The 26278-nt window shown below is 37.4% G+C and overlaps 1 protein-coding gene across 1 annotated transcript in view; it reads left to right on the plus strand.

Annotated features, from left to right (window-relative positions):
- Positions 1-26278, plus strand: part of LOC127435466 (astrotactin-2-like) — a 716076-nt gene that overhangs the window by 331915 nt on the left and 357883 nt on the right. The window contains exons 6-7 of the mRNA XM_051688999.1: positions 4911-5057; positions 16441-16608. Coding sequence (XP_051544959.1) covers positions 4911-5057; positions 16441-16608 — 315 coding nt within the window. The remainder of the gene's footprint in view (positions 1-4910; positions 5058-16440; positions 16609-26278) is intronic.

Genomic DNA, 26278 nt, shown 5'->3' on the forward strand with positions numbered 1-26278 from the left:
ACAAACTTCAGATCACTCTATGCTCAAGTTTCCAAAAAATGGAAGAGGACAAATCTGTCACTTCCTGTTGTTAATGAGTCAGGATTGAGAGGCAAACAGCTTGTGGGAAGATGATTAGCTCAGTGTGTAGCATCAGACTCTGTAGTAACAGTCATCTATCATGAGCTTTCAAAACAGCCTGCTGGGAATTTATGACACTGCATAAAGCAGCATCTCACGGACACCAGCTCTCACACTGTTTAATGACACAATGACAAATATAATGGCGAAGTTTGCAATATAGGTTACCTACACTGAAAAACTATGGCACTGTTCCAAAAACTAGATAGCATTTTAAGGTATCATTGGCACACTACTGATGCGAAGGTTGTTCCAATAGGTAGGCAGCATTTGCCGCCTTCAAAAATACCTTATTTTGGCCAAATTCAAAGGCAGCATTGCACGTAACCGTCACGGAGAAGGCAATTCTATAATACACTGGGACAAGCTTAGTAAAACTTTTAACTGAATATGCGAATGAGTTTAGAAAAATTGCCATTTACAGTAAATATGCTTAAATTGACTATTTTTCCCAATAGATGCATGTATTTTTATTAGGGTTATTAAAAAGAGTTCATTCATTTACAGTTAGAACGCTAACACATTCAATTCAGTACAGTTCACCGAGAATGTGACGACAGCGGGTCTCCAGTATCCGGGTGAAATGTCTACAGAGGGGCATCAAAGCGAGTTGTAAAGCAAGTTGTTTTCAGTTGTAAATGATTTAATACAGAGAAATGCATATATATATATATATATATATATATATTTTAACTCTACCTCCAAATCCAAACCCAACTGTAAAAATGTAATCTTAGAGGGAAAATCTAAATCCCACTCATCGATGATTATATAATCGTGTATATATCATGCATACTTGTTGTCAGATTTATATAAATATGAATATAAATCTGAATAAATAGTTGTAAATCCTTAATATATAGTTGTAAGTCAGAATATATCAGTGCAGTGCTGATTTAGGGTCAGCAGTGATGATTCAGGGCCATAAAGCACGACTGGGAGTGCGATAACAGTTCAATGAACAAATACATTTTTAAAAAATGAGGAAAAACTGAGTACGGTCATAAAAAAACGCATTTGGTCATGGAAATACTTTCTTATGCCACGGATCAGAATCTGCCATTGCTAGTTCAAACCAAATGATGTGTCCAAGCCTCCATTAGTAATTCGAAAATGTCACTTTATACCTAGTATCACGGCTTGGGCTGTTTCTAACAAGTTATAGGAGAAACAAGGGTGTGTGCATGTGTGTGTGCGTGCGTGCGTGTGTGTGTGTGTGTGTGTGAGAGAGAGAAAGAGAGAGAGAGAGAGAGAGAGAGAGAATATATTTATATTAAAGGGGGACAGAGAAATTCTGCATTGTTTTTGGTACTGGAACCAAACATTGTGACTTTGCCAAGACCATAAAAACAAACAAAATAATTAAAAAAAAGAAAATCTATTTTGTGTAATAATTTAAAACAAATTTTACAGTTTTGAACAGGTAAAATGTTATTAAATAAGTTTACTAACATGATTTTATTTGATAGGGTACAATGGGGCTGAAGGACCTCCAATGGTAAAAGAAATGAATTGATTTGTCTCCCAAAATATTATATGGCAGGAAGAACTATTACGGCACCTTCCTAAACCCCTGTAACACTGCAACAAATAGTTTGACATCAGTGGGAAGAAATGGATTTGTTGCAGTGGATGTGCAAAATCTGTCAAATAAAGTTCAGTATCATTGTTGCACATCCTACACTATAAAGGGGTGTTCTTTCCTTAATTGATTTTTGTTGACCTAGGGTGCTTCTCAATACTTGACTTAATACTTCCTTAATACTTCACTTCTCTGTCCTCGAGTCTGTGCCCTGGAAACTGATCAAAGTCTGCCATCATGAAGGACATATCAATTCTCTAAATGCACCGCGAGGTCCAATGGCAGAGGAAGCTTCCTGAGGAGACTTGAGCAAGGATGCACAGGAGTGTCCTAAATGCAGAATTCTTTTTGTGTCAAAGCTTCACTGTCTGACTGAAAAGCAGCAGTTTTACGTTGGCCACTGAAAAGCGTTATTTTAGTTTGAGTTACTTGTTTTTGTCCATAGTGTGTAAATAAACCTCCTTCCCATACCAAGAAAGTTGTTACAGTCACATACATACTTCAATTTTGAATCTTGAATTATTAGGATTTATTATGAATATTTGAATTAATTAACTTCATAAATGGCTACGCAAAGACGCCGCTCTGAAGTGACGCTTAAGTGAGTAGGACATTCCATTTTAAAAATACATCTTGCTTCGATTCCTCTGTCCTCGTTTCCTTTCCTTGCACCCTTTCCTTGTGTCCTAAAAGGGAGGAGCTAGGATACAAGAAAAGGATGCAAGGAAAGGAAACGAAGATGCGCAATTTCAGAAATGAGAAGCACTCCTAATCTATTATTACATGGGAAATTGGAATGTTAGTTCTGAATATTTTTCCACCTAAATTCTGACCCCAATTCTGGACAAGCGTGACCAAGTGGTGAATGTTCCTGCACCAAAAATCGCCTGCACTATGCCGTTTTGATCTCAGGCTAATGAGATAAAAAGTAAGTGTAAGAAAGCTGTTTTGGTCACATTACTGTTAGTTTTAGGTTTTAAGTTTGGGTTAGAACTATACTAATAATTACTATTCAAATGTTTTGGAAACAGACATTCAAATGTTCCATTCGTATTATGTTTGCAGATTTATTGCGCTTGTGCTGTGCAAATGTGCACATGCACACAACTGTAGTTTCAGGTTCAGCCACTTGAGGCCAGTTCTGCAATCATAGACCAGTTTTAGCAGATCAAACAACTGACGACCTGACGCCTATTTTCCGTGAGATAAGTCTATTATTTTGAATGTTTGAATGCAATGTTCAAAAGTTTTGTTTTCCTCCAATGTTTGTTTCAACTCTACTTGTTAGTCTACGGCACATTTGATCCTCCTGGATCTCCAACTCAGATTCCGCCAATAATCGTGCATTGTATACTGACTGGTACGGTGATGAACAGATCGTTTCGGCAGAGACTTTAGGTACTGTGAATGTTGCACTATGAAAAAAACAAACCAGGTGTGACCCCTGAGAGGAGCTGAGAATGTGTGCTGGCGGTGTATAGTCTATCAGATCCCTCCACCAATACAAGCATGTGTGAGTTGTTTGGAAGTAATCTACAAGAATCTCAGGTTCTTAAAGCACGAATAAACTAGAGTTACACTTTCTTCTCACCCCAAGCTCTTTTTTTTACACTTAGCAGGGTGTATTGCATCACTATTTCCAAGACTACAGCTTCAATATTATTTATATGCTTTATCTAAACACTGTTATCTAAATCATGTTGGATAATGATGAAAACTTGTCATTGCTTTGCAGGGGGTTAATTTTTGGGGGGTTAATAAAAAAAATAAATAAAAAAAATAAAATAAATAAAATAAAAAATAAAAATAGGATGAGCAATATAGAAACCTGATTTGTTTATGAAAGCTGTCAGTTGCTTTATATAAACAGAATTTCTCAGCTTGATAAGAAATGTTAGCTCAGTGCTTATTTGGTCTGGTGCACCAGATTTTATTTATTAATAGTTTCCTGTTCTTTATTACAATACAACTCTTAACTTTACCTCAAAGCAGCTGATCTTCACTAAGGCTGTCAAACCTTGCTTTTTTCATTTCTCACTAGATGTGGATGTTTTAGCACACAGTGGAGGACGGCCACTTTAGTTTAACCTCTGTCTTGCAGATGAATCACTCCCGTTGGACGCTGAGCTATTATTTATACGATACATGAATCAGAGCACCATCACAGCACTTTGAGACACAAGAATAAACGCTTGCACTCTCTTGTCCACTCAACAGGGAGCTCTAGGATTCAATTTATAGTCAGGCTACCTTCAGACAACATTGTGATGCTTGTCTTTACTCAGTTTATTGCTACAGTACGGATACCAGCTGTATGAAGTGATCTTTTTTTACCCTTGGCTAAGTTCAACATTACAGCATTACATAACACAAAAACAGTTCTTAAAAAACTATAAAAAAAATTTTTAAGTGTTCTTTATTCATGAAAAAAAGCTAGTCATTCATTCGGGAACTGCAATTCACTGGTCGCTCTGTATGTTTTTGATTCAATAAAAATGAACAGCTCATACAAGCCATACGTTCATGTATCGGACTGCACTGGTAGTGCTGTATGCTTTGCACTGTAGATTCTAAAGAACTTGCTGATTAGATTAAATTGTTCAGGAATCAGACTACACTGGTCACACTGTGCGTTTCATGATGTAGATTCAAAAGTACTGGCTCATTCGATTAATTCGTTCAGAAATTGGACTACACTGGTCATGCTGTATGTTTCACACTGTAGATTCAAAAGAACAGCTCATAAGAGTCATTCATTTAGGTATCGGACTGCAATGGTTGTACTGTATGCTTCACTCTGTAGATTCAAAACAACAGGCTCCTTAGATTCATTTGTTCAGGAATCAGACTACACTGGTCAAGCTGTATGTTTTGATTCACTTGAAAGAACTGAGTGTATCCATTCTTGTATCAAGTACCTCGGCAACGATATTTTACTATATTTTTGGATAATTTCTGGAAAAAACAACAAAAAAGTTTAAATCCAAACACACAGAACTTCCATAGACTTACTGTACATTAGAAAATAGCAATTTCTCTGATAATATAATGGACAGGAACAGTTGCTTTAGTAGGATTGGTTAGTAATACTGACCCTAGTGAAGGGTCAGTTTGATCGGTAGTGGTCAGGAATTCTGTGACATTGTGTGAATCCAAGGATCGAGAGCAATCTGTAAAAACATTTCTCTCTCTCTCTCTCTCTCTACAGGCTGTCCACAGAGTCCGATGAGCAAAGCCACGTTAACACTCATCACCGTCTGCACTTGTGTGGTGGCGGTCGTGTACGGCACACAGACTTCCTGTCCTCTCAGCGTTAAGGTCACGCTACACGTTCCTGAACATTTCATTGCTGATGGTGAGCACAACCATTATCCATTCAATAAATGAGTGAATCTCACAAACTCTGCAAAAACATTTCCTGTTCATATTTCACGGGATTGTTGCCAACCCAGCATTTATATATATGTATATATATATATATATATATATATATATATATATATATATATATACAGGTGCATCTCAATAAATTAGAATGTCGTGGAAAAGTTCATTTATTTCAGTAATTCCACTCAAATTGTGAAACTCGTGTATTAAATAAATTCAATGCACACAGACTGAAGTAGTTTAAGTCTTTGGTTCTTTTAATTGTGATGATTTTGGCTCACATTTAACAAAAACCCACCAATTCACTATCTCAAAAAATTAGAATACATCATAAGACCAATAAAAAAAAACATTTTTAGTGAATTGTTGGCCTTCTGGAAAGTATGTTCATGTACTGTATATGTACTCAATACTTGGTAGGGGCTCCTTTTGCTTTAATTACTGCCTCAATTTGGCGTGGCATGGAGGTGATCAGTTTGTGGCACTGCTGAGGTGGTATGGAAGCACAGGTTTCTTTGACAGTGGCCTTCAGCTCATCTGCATTTTTTGGTCTCTTGTTTCTCATTTTCCTCTTGACAATACCCCATAGATTCTCTATGGGGTTCAGGTCTGGTGAGTTTGCTGGCCAGTCAAGCACACCAACACCATGGTCATTTAACCAACTTTTGGTGCTTTTGGCAGTGTGGGCAAGTGCCAAATCCTGCTGGAAAATGAAATCAGCATCTTTAAAAAGCTGGTCAGCAGAAGGAAGCATGAAGTGCTCCAAAATTTCTTGGTAAACGGATGCAGTGACTTTGGTTTTCAAAAAACACAATGGACCAACACCAGCAGATGACATTGCACCCCAAATCATCAAAGACTGTGGAAACTTAACACTGGACTTCAAGCAACTTGGGCTATGAGCTTCTCCACCCTTCCTCCAGACTCTAGGACCTTGGTTTCAAAATGAAATACAAAACCTGCTCTCATCTGAAAAGAGGACTTTGGACCACTGGGCAACAGTCCAGTTCTTCTTCTCCTTAGCCCAGGTAAGATGCCTCTGACGTTGTCTGTGGTTCAGGAGTGGCTTAACAAGAGGAATACAACAACTGTAGCCAAATTCCTTGACACGTCTGTGTGTGGTGGCTCTTGATGCCTTGACCCCAGCCTCAGTCCATTCCTTGTGAAGTTCACCCAAATTCTTGAATCGATTTTGCTTGACAATCCTCATAAGGCTGCGGTTCTCTCGGTTGGTAGTGCATCTTTTTCTTCCACACTTTTTCCTTCCACTCAACTTTCTGTTAACATGCTTGGATACAGCACTCTGTGAACAGCCAGCTTCTTTGGCAATGAATGTTTGTGGCTTACCCTCCTTGTGAAGGGTGTCAGTGATTGTCTTCTGGACAACTGTCAGATCAGCAGTCTTCCCCATGATTGTGTAGCCTAGTGAACCAAACTGAGAGACCATTTTGAAGGCTCAGGAAACTTTTGCAGGTGTTTTGAGTTGATTAGCTGATTGGCATGTCACCATATTCTAATTTTCTGAGATAGTGAATTGGTGGGTTTTTGTTAAATGTGAGCCAAAATCATCACAATTAAAAGAACCAAAGACTTAAACTACTTCAGTCTGTGTGCATTGAATTTATTTAATACACGAGTTTCACAATTTGAGTTGAATTACTGAAATAAATGAACTTTTCCACGACATTCTAATTTATTGAGATGCACCTGTATATATATAAATTAAAATTCACACATCCCAGAAGAAAATGTTATTGCTGGGTGGTTGCCCTTTCATAACTGATCAGACTTACAGCCTGTCTACACCGGACGCTAGCGTCACATCAAAAGCAATAGAACCCCATTATAATCCATGATGCTGTCTACACTGGAAGCGTCCATTGCGCTTACAATAAACGGGTGTCGCATTCCATTTTATGCTGCAGGCGCTGGAGCTCCTACACAAATTAAACGGTTTAGAATGTTCGTGTCGACAGCCTCAAGCCGTTGCAGCATGTTGCGTTGCGTCAACGGACGTGCCTAGTGTAGAGAGGGTGTTTGGCTATGTCCACACATAGAGATAGAGATCTTTTTCTCTGTTTTGGCCTTCTATCCATACTGATACAACATTGTATTTATCCTCTCCTAAGTGGATAAATTTGAACACGCTGTCTTTGCATTGTAGTGTGAGTTGGGTAAACAGAGATATTGGAAAACAATGACGTATTTGTTGTCATGTTACAAAGTCATGTGATCCATTCAACCCAAAACAATCAAGATTGCCGCCCATGTTGTAGCAGTGTTGCTGTGCCTGAAATCCACTTTGATAGTGTAGTTAAAAATAAATGTTACTTTTACAATCTTCACATTGCATGACTTCAGAGGAGACAGGAAGTTTACACAAAATTGGTGTCTGGTGGTGGAACACCAGGATAATTGTGTTTTAGACCGTACATGGAACAGCTATTTTTTTTCACATGCACAGTAAGGGGACTGTCATACTTCATTGAACTTAAAGTTTTAAAAATCCAAACATTATTCACCAGGTCGACATTGCCCCTAGTGGCCGGGAGTATGTCCGTTGTGTTATGGCTTAATTTCTTTGTGTTGTGGCTTAAGTTCATTGTGTTGTGGCTTGTTGATACAACTTGAATGGAATCGTTTTTAATGCTACCAAAATGTCATAAAAGCAGTATGTTTCACAAATCACATTACTTGTTTATTACAGAACAACAATGTAGAATAATTTAAGAAATTAAGACTTTTTCTCTGCGTACACAAACCATGTAGTATGTTGCTCACAGCTGCTGATCCAGAGTCAGCTTTTCTCATCCTATTTTCCCTGTTACGGGGAGCTGTAACTCGGAGCAGTTCAGCTGCATAAGTCAGTGAATTGAGTGAGTATTTCACCCAATATATCATGTCGTGGTCAGTGGAAGGATAGTCTTATAATCCCTCTGCCTAAATGTGTTTACTGATTTTTAATAGCAGTGTGTATTTACCTGAATCAATCACGTTTCACTCAAACGAATGTTGAATGTTAAATGCTTTAACACAGAGCAGTTCGGATGTAAACTGATCCTAGAGAAGTAGTTATGGGCAGCTTTAAAACAAAGCAATTCAGATGCACAAAAAGTCAGCGATCATGTCATGTTATATTTAACTGTATAATCACGGCATGGCTACGGGAAAACTTCTCCGGCTTATGCCTGTGCTATATTATACAACGAAAAGTGTGTTTACACTGATTTATCACAATATAGCAACAGTAGAGGTGTACAAAAGCAACGTGTTTCTTATAAAAAAATAATAATAACTTGGATATTATGGTCTAAAATAAAAAATATCGCATTACTCTACTCATTACTCAAAAAAGTCCCCAGTACTGGTACATGAGGGGCGTGCTGTTGTATAATATCTATATATATAATGTATATATTTTGTTTTTGTTTTTTTCCTCCCTTTTTCTCCCCAATTTGGAATGCCCAATTCCCAATGCGCTCTAAGTCCTCATGGTGGCACAGTGACTTGCCTCAATTCGGGTGGTGGAGGACGAATCTCAGTTGCCTCCGCGTCTGAGACCATCAATCCGCGCATCTTATCACGTGGCTTGTTGAGCGTGTTACCGTGTAGATGTAACACGTGTGGAGGCTTCACGCTATTTTCCGCGGCATCCAAGCACAACTCACCACGCACCCCACCGAGAGTGAGAACCACATTATAGTGACCACGAGGAGGTTACCCCACGTTAAATGTTATAATGTCCCCAAAAATGAATTTTAATGTTTTGATTTTGTATAATCCACCCTCACATGATTCTTATTTTATTATAATTTAAAGGATTTGTTGAAGTTTTTAAATTGTCGTACTGAATTATTTTATTTGGACATTTTAACATAAATTGGGTAGACAAACGTAATAAGCAAAAATTGAAATCAATTACAGCCAAACATAAATTCAACCAGTTAATAAAAGGTCCAACAAGGATAACAAAAACAAGAAAACTCTTATTTGTCTTGCATTTACAAATAAACCTGAAAGGGTAAAAAAAAATATATAATCTGCTGACAGGTTTGTCCGATCATAACATGATCCTGGTTGTTAGAAAATTGACAAAGAAACGTTTGCAGAGTAATTTTCGTCAAACTTTTATACCAGAAGTTGTAGGCATCCCCAAGAGTAAAATTACAAAATTTAAAAATTATATAAAAAATATTAATTGGAATGATGCATTACAAATTGGTGACCCGGACAAAACATGTGAAATTGTGATGAGAACCATTGAAAAAATTATTCAAAAGTATGCACAATTGTTAAAATGTAGACAAAATAGTGCATCCTTACTATGGCTAAATTCAGATATCCAACAACTAATGAAAAAGAGAGATCTTGCTTTGAAAAAGTCTTTGCTAACAAAAACACAGACATATATTCTAAGCTTTAAATCGTTAAGAAACAAAGTAGTTCGTGAAATGAGAAAGGCAAAAAATTGCATATTTTGAGCAACTGATTGCAGAATCAGAAGGAAATAGCTCATCTCTTTGGAAGTGCATTAACAAACTTTCTAAATGAGAAGGTATACAAAGAAAACCATTGTTGGAGCTGCACATAAATGGAAGACTTAGTATTGATAGCACTGAAATTGCTAATTAATTTAATAGATATTTTATCCAGTCTGTGGAAGAACTTGCTATATGTTTTGAATCTGTACAATTACCTCAATATGCAATAAAAGACATACCCTCATCCTTTTATATCTCTGAGGTGGATGAAGGTAAGATACTCCAAATTATTAATCAATTATATTTGGAATGGATACCGCATTTGTAAAAAAATATAGTACTTGTTTGATAAAGCCCTTGGTAAATTTGATACATTTATCTATTAGAGAAAGTAAATTCCCCTCAAATTGGAAAACTTCTATTATAATCCCAATTTTTAAGGCAGGATCAGTTGATGTGGTTCAGAATTATAGACCAATTTCTATACTCCCAGCAATTTCTAAAATTCTGGAAAAGTTGGTAGCTGAACAACTTTTCAACTATCTAGAAAAAAAAAAAATGATCTACTTCACTCTAAACAGTTTGGTTTTAGGCCTAAGAATTCAACAGAAATGGCAAACTGCTTTCTCACAGAATTTATTAAGGGAGCTTTAGATAATGGTAATGTGGTAGGCGCAGTATTTTTAGACCTCAAAAAGGCATTTGATACTGTGAATCATGAAATACTCCTGCATAAATTAAATCTGTTTAGTTTCTCACAGCAGGCAATAAATTTGGTTTAGATCATATTTAGAATCTCGAGATCAGTGTGTTAAAATAAATAACTCAAGATCAACTTTGCAAAACAATGAGATGGGTCTCCCTCAAGGGTCAATTTTAGGTCCACTGTTGTTTTCCTTATATGTCAATGATTTACCAAATTGTTGTACGGAAACTAAATGCCAGTTATATGCAGATGACACAGTCATTTATGTATCAGCACAGACTCCATGCTTAGATGAAGATATATTAGTAAATGAAATGAGTGGCATGTCACAGTGGCTGCAAAACAACTGTTTGACCTTGAATTGTTCAAAAACTGTCTCAATGTGTTTTTCAATTAGAAGGAAGGAAATGAATGGTTTTATAATTAAGATCAATCAAAAGGCAATAGAGACAGTTAATGATTTTAAATATTTAGGTGTTATTTTAGATCTCAGTTGAAATTTGATGTGCATGTAAAGAGGATGTGTAGAACAATCAGAACAAATCTTTTGTTTTTATACGATTAGACCATATCTATCACTAAAAGAAGCTAAGTTATACATGCATGCAATGGTCTTCTCACATTTAACTTATTGTGTGACTGTCTGGAGTCAGGTTTCTCAACTGACCATCAAACCTGTTAGATCTCTATATAAACAAACACTAAAAATTTTGGACAAGAAACTAATTAGATGGCATCATTTTAATATTTTACAAAAATGTAGTTTGCTTAGTTTTGAAAATTGTATAAATTTGTCTCTCATTAAAATGTTTTTTAAATGTGTAAATAATCATTCTCCAGATATCATATGCCAATTAATATCAAAACAGAGTAGGAAGGGGATCACTACAAGAGGTGCAACTAATCAGAATTGCACAGTACCAAGGAGAAAAACTAAATTTGCACAATCCACATTTTCAGTTCAAGGTACACTGCTTTGGAACAGCCTACCAGATGAACTGAAAATGCAAACAGAGTTGAAAATCTAAAAAAGTGGTACAAACAAAAGCATGTTTGTGAACACTGATGGTCATGCATAGTTTCAGCTTTCTTTTATTATTGTTATATTTTTTAACATTTGCTTAGTTTTTTGAGTGATTATTGTTTTATTGTTGTTAAAAAATCCTAACCAGGGACTGGGGCTGCAAATTAGCCTTTGGCTAGAAGCCTGTATGTGGAGCATCGGCTGCTTGAAATTGTAGGAATGTTTCTGCATTGTCCCTGTTAAATAAACTAATAAATTAATTAATAAATGTGACTACCCTCCCTAGCAACCGGGCCAATTTGGTTGCTTAGGAGACCTGGCTGGAGTCACTCAGCACGCCCTGGATTTGAACTCATGACTCCAGGTGTGGTAGTCAGCATCTTTACTCACTGAGCTACTTAGGCCTCTGTGCTGTTGTATATTATTCTATTCATTGCTTTGTTCAGGGATTCATTGTAACAGGGGCCTGGGTAGCTCAGCAAGTAAAAAAAAAAAAAAAGAAAAAGATTCATTGTAACAATTATTCTGGAATGTTCAATCCCTCTAATGCGATCCCGTCAGTCTTTCTATGTATTCTTACGTGAAGTGTGGTTCTACCACACACTGAAACACAATACTGACATATTGACAACATTTAAAATGTAAAACATGTTACGTATGAACAACTTTAGCGACATGGGAATTTTTACAAATCCTTATTGAATCCGTGAATATTGAATTCATGGAATTAATCGCTGAAATTTATTGTATTTATAATCAATGGCATTAATTAAACGGTCAGCACCATGGCATGTATTTAACACAGTTGACGCATTTACCTAATGTGACTTTATAACAGGTTTCAATTCTGTTCTGTGTGATATCTGGTGCCTTATTCAACTTCTTTCAAAACATTATATCATTTAACCAAGACTAAACTGTAGAAATACAAATTCTGTAATTGTTTAATCATTCATTGTAATCATTTAAATGTTATTTTGTTTTCAGAATATGCTGTGGCTCAAAAACATGACCATAAAATACCCCACAAAAGCACCATAAAGCAATCATGAAAGTAATCCAGTTGTGCACTATAATCCAAAACTTCAGAAGCAATATGATTGCTCTGTGTGAGGATCAAAACCAAATTTAAGTCTTTATTCAATGATCTTCGTCTCCATCCGCCGTATTGGCTGTAACAGTCAAATCCTGCACTAATTTATAGATTCAAAAACTGTCACCTCTAGAAGCATTACAACACAGGTTTTACAGCAGTGATGTCAAATGCTCATCTGCCTGAGACTCTTTGGTTGTGTTGTGATCCTTCTATGTCTGCTTTGGGGTTTTTTCATAGAAGAAGATGGAAAAACTAAAAAGATTAGTATGAGTAAAGTGCAGGTGTATGTAGTGGGATGAGTTGTAAATGCCACCTGGCTGCTATTTTGCTAAAAGCATCGCATCTTATATTATTGTTGTTTTTACTCTTGGCGGCTGAAACCTCATTATAAGTTTTATTGTTTTACTTTGAATTAATTATTGTATAAATAAGGCACAGAATGAGTTATGAAGGATTATTGCTATGGACTGAAGTAACACACCAAAAAAAAAACAAAAAAAAAAGCTAAATTTCTTTAAGGTGTGTCTTTTGCTCCGTTGTACCCTACTACAGATAGCATGTAATGGCCCCCAAAAGAAGTTGAAACTTAAAGACACTTACAGTACATAAAATGTCTGAATGATTGAAATTATGAAACAACAAATGTAATGCTTAAAATGAAAATAAACAAGAATTTAGACAGTTTCTGGTTGTTAAACATAGTGGAACATGTGCATAGTATGTGATGGACCACTGCACACCTGGGCAGTGTTGGGTAGCAACAGATAACATGTAATCTGGATTATGTAAAATCAATATTACAAATAACAAGTACTTGTAATTGGATTAAAATGTGCATAATCATATTACTTTTTGTGGATTGCATGATTACATTTTTAATTGCATTACCAGTCAGCTAACTGCAATAAGTATGTAATTTACTACTTATGCTCCTAAATTTTCAAGCGACTGAGCCAGAGCCTAAAATATGTCTGAGAGACATACAGTGCGGTCCCATTCCTCATTTTACCATGTACAGAAATAATTTTACTTTTAAAAAGACACGGGGGGAAATAACTGAGCAACAGAATCGTTGCCTTACCAAAATTATATCCATTGAAAAAGACTCCACATCCAATCTGAAGAATCTTAATGCACGTTTGCATTCGTTATAGTCATTTTTGCTTGATTTACAGATCTAAAAGCATTCACTCATTATCCATTTCAAAGCTGGATAAATAAATAAAAATCCCCCACAGGATGGCAAAATGACCAAGGGGGACCCCACCGGTCAGACCAAAAGAGAACCTATTGCCAAAAACCATCCCGAAGAATTCTGTTTCTCCTGGAGTGTGTACATAATTTTAAGGCGTTGTCAAAAAATGTGTCCAAATGTGCCTAACACGCACAGTTTATCTGAAAAAGAATCTCCCCCACCTGTTAGTCAAAGTCATTTCAGACTCATGCTCCACTTCTCTTATCTATATCTTTAGTTTATGGGATAGCCTTGCTGTTTATGAGGATATTTAAAGGACAAATATGCTCAGCACACAGCAGCTCTTATGTAGAATTACTGTATATTGCGTGGTAAATTTTTAGTGCATCCATATAAATCATACCTATTATAATAATAGAATTCTGACAAATGTTTCTCGTGAAAACTAACACAAGCAAATAATAATAATAATAATAATAATAATAGTAGTAGTAAATACCTTACATTGCATATGATACAATAGCTCTGCTTACATGTTAATCTGTAAACCCACTGGCCACATTTGTGACCAAGATTTTGTGTTGTGTTTAAAAGGTCCAAAAAAAAGTTGACGTATTTACCACAAAGTAGTCAATTATAAATGATCACACAGTCACATTACCAGAGCCATTTAATAGAGCGCAACAGTGCCCGCCCACTATTTTTCCAATTAATTTTTTACCTTACAGATTTCATAAAATCCTTCATAAATGAGTTGTAAGCCATGAACTACGGTGGCCCAGAGGTATGCAACACAACAAAATGTACAAAGCAAACAAAAGTTCACAACACAAAGAAATTAAGCCACAACACAAATGAAGTAAGCCAAAACATAAATAAGTTAAGCCACAACACATGAAAATTAAGCTACAACACAAATAAATTAAGCTACAACACAAAGATTAAGAAAGTACTCATTAATCGGGTGTTTAATTTTGACACAGCAAGCCAAATTGTATTGAAAATCATAACATAATTAAAACATAAATCTACTTTACTCACATTGGGAATGTCTTATCGTGTCGTGTCCTCCTCATGTAAGCATGCAATACTGTCAGTAAAGTTTTAAAAATCCAAACATTATTCACCAGGTCAACATTGCCAAATGCACAAAATGTATTTGTGTTGTGGCTTAATTTCATTGCGACTTAATTTCATTATGTTGTAGATTAAGTTATTTGTGTTGTGACTTAGTTTCTTTGTTTTGTAGCTTAATTTATTTGTGTTGTGGCTTAATTTCTTTGTGCTGTGACTTGATTTCTTTGTTTTGTGGCTTGATGTCTTTGTGTAGTGAACTTTTGTTTGCTTTGTAAATTTTGTTGTGTTCTACACCGCCGAATAATTGAAAATCAGTAAAAAGAGCAAAGGTACAACGCTGTGTACTTAACGTCTGTAACAAGGGAATGAACTACAATTCCGAGAAGCACTGCAAAAGTAATTGTATTAAATGACAGAAAAAAATAAAAAAATAAAACTAATGATTTAAAGTTGCTGATTATACATTTAAAAAAAACTATATATTTTAAGGTTATTGCTAAATATTCAGAGTAGTTTGAAAGTGTAAGTGCATCATGGGAGTGGGCGGTCGCTGCAGAGCTCATTTGGCGTGCTCTGTTACCACAATTCTCTGATTCTCTTCAGGATCAAGAGCAGTGTAGTTCTTAACCAGGAATTCTACTATTAAGGTTGATACAGCGTGAACTGTTGGCTTCCAAAGAAGCATATACCATCGGTTAACATCCTCACAGCTCATGGTAGGTCTGTTTTTAAATGTTTATAAGTTATCACTAAAAATTGATTCGACTATGGAAACAAAATTAATTGGATTTTTTACGTCCAGAACCAGACTGCTGCGCTCTAATTCAGTTTTTCCCTCTGATTATGTTGTCTGTGTCAAAGCTCCATCAATGGAAGCAAGAAAATAATACATGAGTCATAAAACAGATACAACTACCAGATTTGCTACATATAACATTTAACATAATATTCTTTGTTATTTCTTAATAAGACTGTTCTGGCTCATAAAAATCATGCTCACAGTTGCTTAGGTTTAACTTTATTCTGCTACTTTATTGGCCCATGTTATTTTGTTGTAAAGTACGGGCACAATTGCTGCAACACATTGCGTTTAATGACCCTGAGCGGCTGCAGTGCGAGTGCCACTCTGGCAAACATCCAGACGCCCCGCTTAGCCTCTGCTCCTGCATGAGTTTAAAAAGCCAAAGAGGATTTTGAAGCAGCAGAGCAATTTAATTGAAGTTACCCTTATCTTGGAGAAGTGCTGTATTTACACATCTGTAGAACAGGACAGGTGAACACATCATTCTGTGCGCGTGCAGAGAGGAGCACATAATGGACAGAGAAAGAAGTGGAAATAATGACACTTAATGTATTTGTGTTTAATTCTCTAAAGCTAATGATGCTTTAGGGAGGGATCTTTACCGCCTTAGACAAGACTAAAGATTTAAGACATAGGTTCACTGTTTCTTTTTTTTTTTTTTTTTTTTTTTTTGAAGAAAGCAGTATGTATGCATTGGATGAGCAACCACATCTGCCATAATTTGCAGTTTACAAAAGAGCATACTACAGGCAATAATGTATCCCACAATGCAACACTTTCGACTTGGACCTTCAATTTATAAAGAATAACATTTCCCTCTTGGCTCATTCATTTGATTGAACTACCATCAGATTTTTATTTTATTTTATTTATTTTTATTATTTATTTATTTATTTGCACAAAATTGGATCAAATGCAATATTTCTGCATAAATGTATACATGCTGTGAATTTTTCATGTTTTAATACAGGCAGCAGTTTTGTGGTGAGCATGGGTAGTTATCTGGACGTCTCTAACTGGTTGAATCCTGCTAAACTGATGCTGTACTACCAGACCAACACCTCCACACAGTGGGTGAGAGATTACTGCGGTCAGAGAACCACTGAACCCTGTGAACATCTGTGTAACCAGGAGACCGGTGAGTGGTCATACATGAATACAAATAAATACACACACACACACACACACACACACACACACACACACTTTTGCTCAGCTATCTAAATGGGGGCATACTACATTCCATAGACTTCTGTTGTTTTTTTTTATTTTTATTTTTTGTTTTATATATATATATATATATATATATATATATATATATATATATATATATATATATATATATATATATATAAAGCTAACTATAATTCCTACAGACTAACCCTAACCCACACCCAATGCAGGTAGCCCAGGTTCTGTGAATAAGGTCACGCTACACGCTACAGTATGGGTCGGCCTCACCGAGGTTAAGCTGTCAGGAGATGTATAGCAAATTAATCAAGCCCCTGCATGCAATCAACCTCTACAAATACAGGTGCAAGCTGGCTGGCACTTTCTCTTTTGCCGACTGGCACAACGCATTTCCTCGAGTGACAACACTGTGTGGCGTGTTGACCTTTTTCGTAGAACCTGAGTTACCTGCATAACCCTCCATTCTATTTCACCTCAGTCAACTAGCCACAGTATGGGTTAACTGTCAAGTCATGTCATTTTTATTTGTATTGCACTTTTAAAAACACACATCGTTTCAAAGCAGCTTTACAGAAAATCATGCATTAACAGAAAATTAATCTGTAATAATAAAGTCTCAGAGTCATCATTGTGTAGTCTGATTAAATATGTTTGTAAATTGTGTATAAAAATACATAATGAAATAATTAAATAATAATTGTATTTAGAACCCCAAGTGAGCAAGCCAAATGCAACTGTGGCAAGGAACACAAAACTCCATAAGATGTTGGTTAATGGAGAAAAATAACCTTGGGAGAAACCAGACTCACTGTGGGGGCCAGCTCCTCTCTGGCTAAACAGCATGAATATAATGCTAATATTACTGTAGTCATTTGTGTGCACTGCAAGTCATGGTTTGCAAGTCATAAAACAGATACAACTACCAGATTTGTTACATATAACATTTAACATAATATTCTTTGTTATGAAAGTCTATTATTGATGTATTAATAAGACTGTTCTGGCTCATAAAAAATCATGCTCACTGTTGTTTAGATTTAACTTTATTCTGCTACTTTATTGGCCCATGTTAGTTTGTAGTAAAGTACAGGCACAATAGCTGCAACACATTGCATTTAATGACCTTGATCGGCTGCAGGGCTAGTGCCGCTCTGGCAAACATCCAGACGTCCCGCTTAGCCTCTGCTCCTGCATGATTTTAAGAAGCCAAAGGGGATTTTGAAGCAGCAGAGCAATTTAATTGAAGTTACCCTTATCTTGGAGAAGTGCTGTATTCACACATCTGTAGAACAGCACAGGTGAACACATCATTCTGTGCGCATGCAGAGAGGAGCACATCATGGACAGAGAAAGAAGTGAAAATAATGACAATTAATTTATTGTGTTTAATTCTCTAAAGCTAATGAGGCTCAAGGAACCCAAAACTGCATAAGATGTTGGTTAATGGAGAAAAATAACATTTGGAGAAATCAGGCTCACTGTGGGGGCCAGTTCCTCTTTGGCTAAACAGCATGAATATAATGCTAATATTAGTGTAGTTATCTGTGTGCACTGCAAGTCATGGTTTAAGATTAGTAAACTAAGTAAGTGTTAAGGGTCAGTGTTTTAAAAAAACTTTGGATGAACTATAAGATTAATGACTAATGTCTTTGAAGTCCATCCTGGATTAACTGCAGAAGTTCACATAGTCCAGTGTTAGCTGGCTGATGAAGTCTTAGAGTCATCATTGTGTTGTTGAAAGTTAATTGATAGTCTATGTATTCCATTTTAAGAGTGTAGTCCATCATAAGACCAAGGTGATGCAGGCAGAGATCAGTAAGGTGCATTGCAGTTCAACCGGATGGTCATTTCGGTGAGGTCTATCCTAAATCCAAGGTTCAGGCAGTAGAATATGAAGTATCCCATGTCTTATGGGTGGAGTTGGCATCAGTTCATCCTCTGAAGTCCATCGAAATAGACTGAAGTGATGTCTGGCTGGTAGAGGTCTTCACGGGTCCACCCTAACCCGAGGACCCGAGACCCGACCCAGGACCTGTACGGGTTCGGATCCACGTTTTATACGCTCAGCCAGGTCCGGGTCGGGTCACATTCTATTGCTTTGGGTCCCGGGTCTGTTTTACATTATTTGTAATACCCGAGTCGATCCGAGAAGATCAGACAGCACTGATGATGGTGGTTTTGTGTGTGTGTGTTGTAACTTGCAACATTGTAAAATTAGGATGAGAAAGTGTGGCCAGGAAATAAGGGGTAAAATGGAGTGGAGCCACAACGAGCTGAGTGACGTCAGAGGCAGAGTGGAGTTAAGGCACATGATAGCAAATTAGCAATGCTAACATTAGCAGCCGTTGCAATGAACGACCAATCGTTATTATAGTTCAAAAGGGCAAATATTCAAAGTTATTTTATGCGAGATACAAAAAAACTGCAAAGCTGATTCTAAACAAGTTGCGTTTGTCATCCGTCACTGTGACAGCAAGTGGACTTTTGAAGCTGAAATAATGAGTGGATTAGCTATGCTGTTTCAATCAGCAAGAAAGGAATCACAGAAAATCTGGATGTATTTTACCAACTTTCTTGGCAAGGAGGATGGATTATATGCGTCACGGCCAGGAACAGGGACATTAGGTAAGACACAAAATTTAGTTTTCACAACTTGTATATTAACTTGTTAATAGCAATCAGCTGTGAAATCGGTGTCGATCAGGTCTGTGTCTCCCGGCCGGGTCCAGGTCCCAGCTTTCAAATAATAGATGGGTCCGGTTCAGGTCCGGGATTTCTCGGTTCTGCATGGGTACGGGTCCAAGCTTTCAAATAATAGATGTGAAATGAACCCTGAGGTTAAGACAGGGAAACAAATAGAATAATATTATCATAGATGCAGAGTTATAGATTATGATAAATGTTTCTAGTTCCGGTAGACCAAACTAAAGCAGCCTAATTGTGAGTTGATGGATAAATTAGGTGTATGCCTGGCTAAATAGATGAGTCTTTAGTCTAGACATAAACTGAGTGTGTCTGCATCCCGAACAGTGTTACGGAGACTATTCCATAGTTTAGGAGCCAAATAGGAAAAGGATCTACTTCCTTTTGTGGAATTAGATATTCTTGGAACTATTAACAGGCCAGAATTTTGCGATCGTAATGCATTACAATAATCTAGTCTTGAGGTCATGAACGCATTAATTCGTTTTTCGGCACCAGCTACAGAGAGCATGTGTCGCAACATAGCAATAATTCTGAGGTGGAAGAATGCTGTTCTACAAACACTGGAAATTTGATTTTCAAAGGAAAGATTGGTATCAAATATTACCCCTAAGTTCTTCGCTGTAGAAGACGATGTAACAGTACATCCATCAAGAGTCAAATTATATTTTAGCGGCTTATTTTTAGAGGTTTTTGGTCCATTAATTAGTACCTCTGTTTTGTCGAATTGAGTAGAAGGAAATTTCTGGCCATCCAATATTTGATTTCATTGATACACTCTACTAATTTGGAGAATTGTGAAATTTCATCAGGTTTCGAAGAAATATAAAGTTGGGTACGTCAGCATAACAGTGGAAACTTATTCCATGATTCCTGATAATATCTCCCAGTGGAAGCATATATAAGAAGAAAAGCAGAGGCCCTTAACCTGATCCCTGTGGCACTCCATACTTATCTTTTGTTTGATTTGGAAATTCCTAGTTTACACAGACAAAGTGGTAGCGGTCTGCTAAATAGGACCTAAACCATAATAATGCAAGTCCACAGATGCCAACATAGTTCTCAACCCTATTCAAGAGAATGTTGTGATCTATGGTGTCAAAGGCAGCACTAAGATCTAAAAGCACAAGAATAGAAATGCAGCCACGATCAGATGATAAGAGCAAGTCATTTGCAACTCTGATAAATGCAGTCTCTGTACTGTGATGGGGCCTAAACCCTGACTGAAATTGTTCATATATATCAGGGGTACTCAACAGGCATACTCCAGTCTGGATCCGGACCGAAGGACAATTAAATCCGGACCAAGATCTAAATCTTTGTGCTAGTTATCTTACACATGGCTAAGTGATCAAAAATCAAATTCTCTGACAATAAAGGGATTTGATTTTTGTACAGGCATATGCGCACGGAGTGGGAAAAAAAAACGCGCTCAGTGCTCTAGAGCGGGAATAAAGTGCGTTCAGCGCTACGTGCTTATTCCCACACTGAACGTGCTTTATTCCCACTCCACATGCATTGCCTCTCTCCCCGCTATAGAGGCGCCGCATAAAGCCTGAACTGTACATAGTTGATGGCATGATTATTTTAACAACAGTAACGGAGACACCGCTACAGATACTGGCATCTTTCACTTAAACACATTGCAGAAAACAAAAATGAAGCAAAGTGAAACTATCTTCATCTGTCTGATGTGTGATTCAGACGGTTCAGCTAAGCCAAGTTTGTGTCAGGACAAGTTAACGTGCCGCCTTTAGACTATAATATTTTTTCTGTCTAAATTTAGCTTCGTTAATCAGCATGTTAGGAGCCTTTCATAATAAACACAGATATTTGTTATAGTTTTGTGAAAATTAATCAAAGATTAAGGAAAGCCTATTTACACTTACATTAAGCAAACAGTATTTTTATGCTTCACTGTTGTTATGTAAATTGTTTGTTTGTTTGCAAATTCTCACTTTAAGGAAAATGCAAAAATGGTCCATTCAGACTTTTACATTTTTATACATTTTCTCTCAGGGGACACCCTTGAACACCCATACAATATTTTTTATCCATCAAAAGGCCTCCTATGCTATGTCCCATACATATACAGGTGCATCTCAATAAATTAGAATGTCGTGGAAAAGTTCATTTATTTCAGTAATTCAACTCAAATTGTGAAACTCGTGTATTAAATATGCACACAGACTGAAGTAGTTTAAGTCTTTGGTTCTTTTAATTGTGATGATTTTGGCTCACATTTAACAAAAACCAACCAATTCACTATCTCAAAAAATTAGAATATGGTGACATGCCAATCAGCTAATCAACTCAAAACACCTGCAAAGTTTTCCTGAGCCTTCAAAATGGTCTCTCAGTTTGGTTCACTAGGCTACACAATCATGGGGAAGACTGCTGATCTGACAGTTGTCCAGAAGACAATCATTGACACCCTTCACAAGGAGGGTAAGCCACAAACATTCATTGCCAAAGAAGCTGGCTGTTCACAGAGTGCTGTATCCAAGCATGTTAACAGAAAGTTGAGTGGAAGGAAAAAGTGTGGAACCAACTGAGAGAACCGCAGCCTTATGAGGATTGTCAAGCAAAATCGATTCAAGAATTTGGGTGAACTTCACAAGGAATGGACTGAGGCTGGGGTCAAGGCATCAAGAGCCACCACACACAGACATGTCAAGGAATTTGGCTACAGTTGTCGTATTCCTCTTGTCAAGCCACTCCTGAACCACAGACAACGTCAGAGGTGTCTTACCTGGGCTAAGGAGAAGAAGAACTGGACTGTTGCCCAGTGGTCCAAAGTCCTCTTTTCAGATGAGAGCAAGTTTTGTATTTCATTTGGAAACCAAGGTCCTAGAGTCTGGAGGAAGGGTGGAGAAGCTCATAGCCCAAGTTGCTTGAAGTCCAGTGTTAAGTTTCCACAGTCTGTGATGATTTGGGGTGCAATGTCATCTGCTGGTGTTGGTCCATTGTGTTTTTTGAAAACCAAAGTCACTGCACCCGTTTACCAAGAAATTTTGGAGCACTTCATGCTTCCTTCTGCTGACCAGCTTTTTAAAGATGCTGATTTCATTTTCCAGCAGGATTTGGCACCTGCCCACACTGCCAAAAGCACCAAAAGTTGGTTAAATGACCATGGTGTTGGTGTGCTTGACTGGCCAGCAAACTCACCAGACCTGAACCCCATAGAGAATCTATGGGGTATTGTCAAGAGGAAAATGAGAAACAAGAGACCAAAAAATGCAGATGAGCTAAAGGCCACTGTCAAAGAAACCTGGGCTTCCATACCACCTCAGCAGTGCCACAAACTGATCACCTCCATGCCACACCGAATTGAGGCAGTAATTAAATCAAAAGGAGCCCCTACCAAGTATTGAGTACATATACAGTAAATGAACATACTTTCCAGAAGGCCAACAATTCACTAAAAATGTTTTTTTTATTGGTCTTATGATGTATTCTAATTTTTTGAGATGGTGAATTGGTGGGTTTTTGTTAAATGTGAGCCAAAATCATCACAATTAAAAGAACCAAAGACTTAAACTACTTCAGTCTGTGTGCATTGAATTTATTTAATACACGAGTTTCACAATTTGAGTTGAATTACTGAAATAAATGAACTTTTCCACGACATTCTAATTTATTGAGATGCACCTGTATATTATGAATGTAAAACTATTTAAACACAAACTTGAACTGCTTCAAAATTAACTGTTGATCTTATTCTGAGAGTTTTGAGAGTTTTGACTGTTTAGGATTTATTTATTCATTTTTCAAAGGAATTTTGCTGCCAATGTGGCAAGTTATAAAATCTACTCAAAATATATATATTATATAATTTCATAGCCATATGACACTATTTAAGCTATGTATTATTATCTGGACCTTTTCTGGGAAGGATATGTAGAGACTGGACCTCTTGGAACTTTAATTGTGTACCCCTGATATTTACCATTTCTATATAGAAATTAACATATTTGGGAGGACACTACGTTTTCTAGTATTTTTGGCATAAATGGAAGATTTGAAATTGGTCAACAATTAGCCAATTCTTCAGGATCAAGCTATGGCTTAAGTGGTTTGATAACTGCCAATTAAAAGTTTCTTGGGACATGTCCTTAGGATAGCAAGGAGTTAATAATATTAAGAAAAGTTTCTGAGATTACAGGGAATACCTCTTTTAAGAGCTCTTTTGGTATTGGATCTAACATACATGTTGTAGCTTTTGATGTTTTGATAAGTTTTGTTAGCTCTTCATGACCTATGACAGCGAAGGTTTGAAGTTGCTCATGACGAAAATTATGAGACACTGTTTTCTGAGGTTCTGTGACAGATGATGCATAATTCCAATTTTATTTCTGATGATTTTAATTTTATCAGTAAAAAAAAAAAAAATTCATTAAGTCATTATTATTGTGCTGTGACAGAATATCTGGTTCAGTCGAGGCTTTATCCCTAACCAATTTAGCTACAGTACTGAATAAACACCTAGGATTGTTATGGTTAGTTTCTATGAGTTTGCTAAAAAATGCTAACCTGGCAGCTTTTAGTGCCTATATGTAGCTACAGATACTATCCTTCCATGCACTGTGTACCAGATAAGGTCAGGAGGTGTACCAGATAAGGTCAGGAGGAGAAACATAATTGGGCAATAAGACCAGAATCACAGTTCTTTGGGATACAAACAATTTTATTCATTTCACTTATAATTGCATAAATTAACCACCAGGTATAGGAAACATTGAAGCAAATTAAAAAAACATGGCAAGGACTGTTTACGTGCATTTATGTGATGCAACGTCCAGGCAATAGAACCTAGCTAGCATCAAAGAGGAAGACCAACCAGTTGCTGCACACACTTCCTCTAGTGAAGCACCCCAGAATAGTTCCTGAGAGGCAGCCATCCCTCTAGTAGAGTGGGCTTAACCCCTTTGGGAGGAGGCACCCCAGCATTATGGTAGGCTAACTCTATCAACCTGACCACCCAGTTGGCCAGTTGCTGTTTGGTCACAGCCTGGCCTCGCACTGATTCACCATAGCAGACAAAAGTTGATCCATTTTCCTTATAGGTTGCATGCAAACAATGTACCTCCCCAGTGCTCTGACTGGGCAGATTAGATGTAATCTACCTGCTACCACAGTCATGAGGAGGTGGATGAAGAAAATCTAGGACCAAGGGCCTGGATACATAAGAGCGGGGTAGTATATTTGGCAGAAATTACAGGTTTAGAAGGAGAGAAGTAGTTGAAGCCTCTTCTCCTAATCTTAAGCATGTCAGGTGCACTGACAGGGCATGCACTGTAACTCACTCACCCTTCTTGCTGAGGTAATGACAAGAAGGAAAGCTGTTTTAAATGAGAGAAGATCTATCTGTAAATTGTCCAAGTGTTTAAAGGGGGGCCCAGTCAGAGCATCCATGACAATGCGCAAATCCTATGAGGGTATCATTCGAGCTCATGATGGGCACAATCTATGGGACCCTTTCAGAAAATGTCTGATGAGAGGCTGGGAACGAACTGAAGAGCAATCAAAACATGTATGGTGATCATATATGACTGCTGCATACTTCCTCATGGTTGACTCTGCCAGACACAAGAGGCTTCCCACTGACCTCGTACTGGATTGCCTCACCAGAAAGCTCCCCAGCCCATCTCTGAGGCATTTATTGTTAACGTGATCCCCTGGGGTCGAGAGCCACCACTGTATCGTTGGCAGACAATCTGGGTCATGTGGAATCAACAGCTGGCCATCCTCGTATGGATCCACTCTGTGCCTCGCAAACTACAGCTGCAGCGGGCACATATGAAGCAACCCTAAAAATCTTAGGGTGATCTCTCAACACTGATTGCCTCTGTGGAGTCAGAGAGGCTTTCATCATAACTGAATTCAAAATCAAGCCGAGATATGACGCCACCCTGGTAGGAGTTATGCAACTTTTCTCCCTGTTCAGTGTCAGCCCCAGTTTCTATAGGTGGGCCAGCACGACCATTGTGTTGTTCCTGGTCTGCTGTTCTGTGGGGGAACAAATGAACCAGTCATCAAGGTAATGTGAATACCTTGGCGACGAAGTGGAATGAGCACTGCATCCATACACTTTATGAAGGTGCGGGGAGCTAGAGACAGATTAAAAGTACAAACCTTGTACTTGTATGCTTTGCCTTGAAAATAAAAGCGAAGGTACTTCCTTGTGGATGGGGATTTGGAAGCAAGCATCGCAGAGATCCATGGTTGTGAACCAGTCCCCTTGCCTTTGCGAAGGTGAAGATGGTTTTTATACGATAAGGCGTTAGCTTTAGATGATGATTGAACCTCTTGAGATTTAGGATGGGGTGAAGACCAGCATCCTTTTTTGGAATCAGCAAAGGGGTGGAATAAACCCCCTGCCCTGTCAACTCTGAAGACAGGAATGATACTGCTCCTTCTCAATCAATCAATCAATCAATCAATCGATGCTTATTTATAAAGCACATTTAAAAACAACTGAGGTAGACCAAAGTGCTGTACAGTGAATAAAAGGAATAAATTAAGACAAATACAAAAAGAAAAAGAAATACAAAATAAACAATTTACAATCATGAATATAGAAGACCCCAAAATAACATAGTTAGGGAATGTTAAAAGCCAGGGAAAATAAATAAATCTTAAGAGAAGATTTAAATGCAGAGATGGATGTAGCATTTCTGATATAAAGAGGAAGGCTATTCAAAAGTTTCAGACCAGCGGTAGCGAAGGCACTGTCACCTCGATTTTTAAGTTTGGCTCTAGGGACAGTGAGTAGGCCATGGTCACACGAACTTAAGGTTTGAGGAGTGCACGGGAGCAATAAATCAGTTAAGTATTGAGGAGCCAGATTACTGAGGGCTTTGTAGACAAATAATACGATTTTAAAATCAATCCTATACTTGACAGGGAGCCAG

The sequence above is a fragment of the Myxocyprinus asiaticus genome, chromosome 4 (assembly GCF_019703515.2).
Source record: "Myxocyprinus asiaticus isolate MX2 ecotype Aquarium Trade chromosome 4, UBuf_Myxa_2, whole genome shotgun sequence".
In the NCBI taxonomy this organism is placed as follows: domain Eukaryota; kingdom Metazoa; phylum Chordata; class Actinopteri; order Cypriniformes; family Catostomidae; genus Myxocyprinus; species Myxocyprinus asiaticus.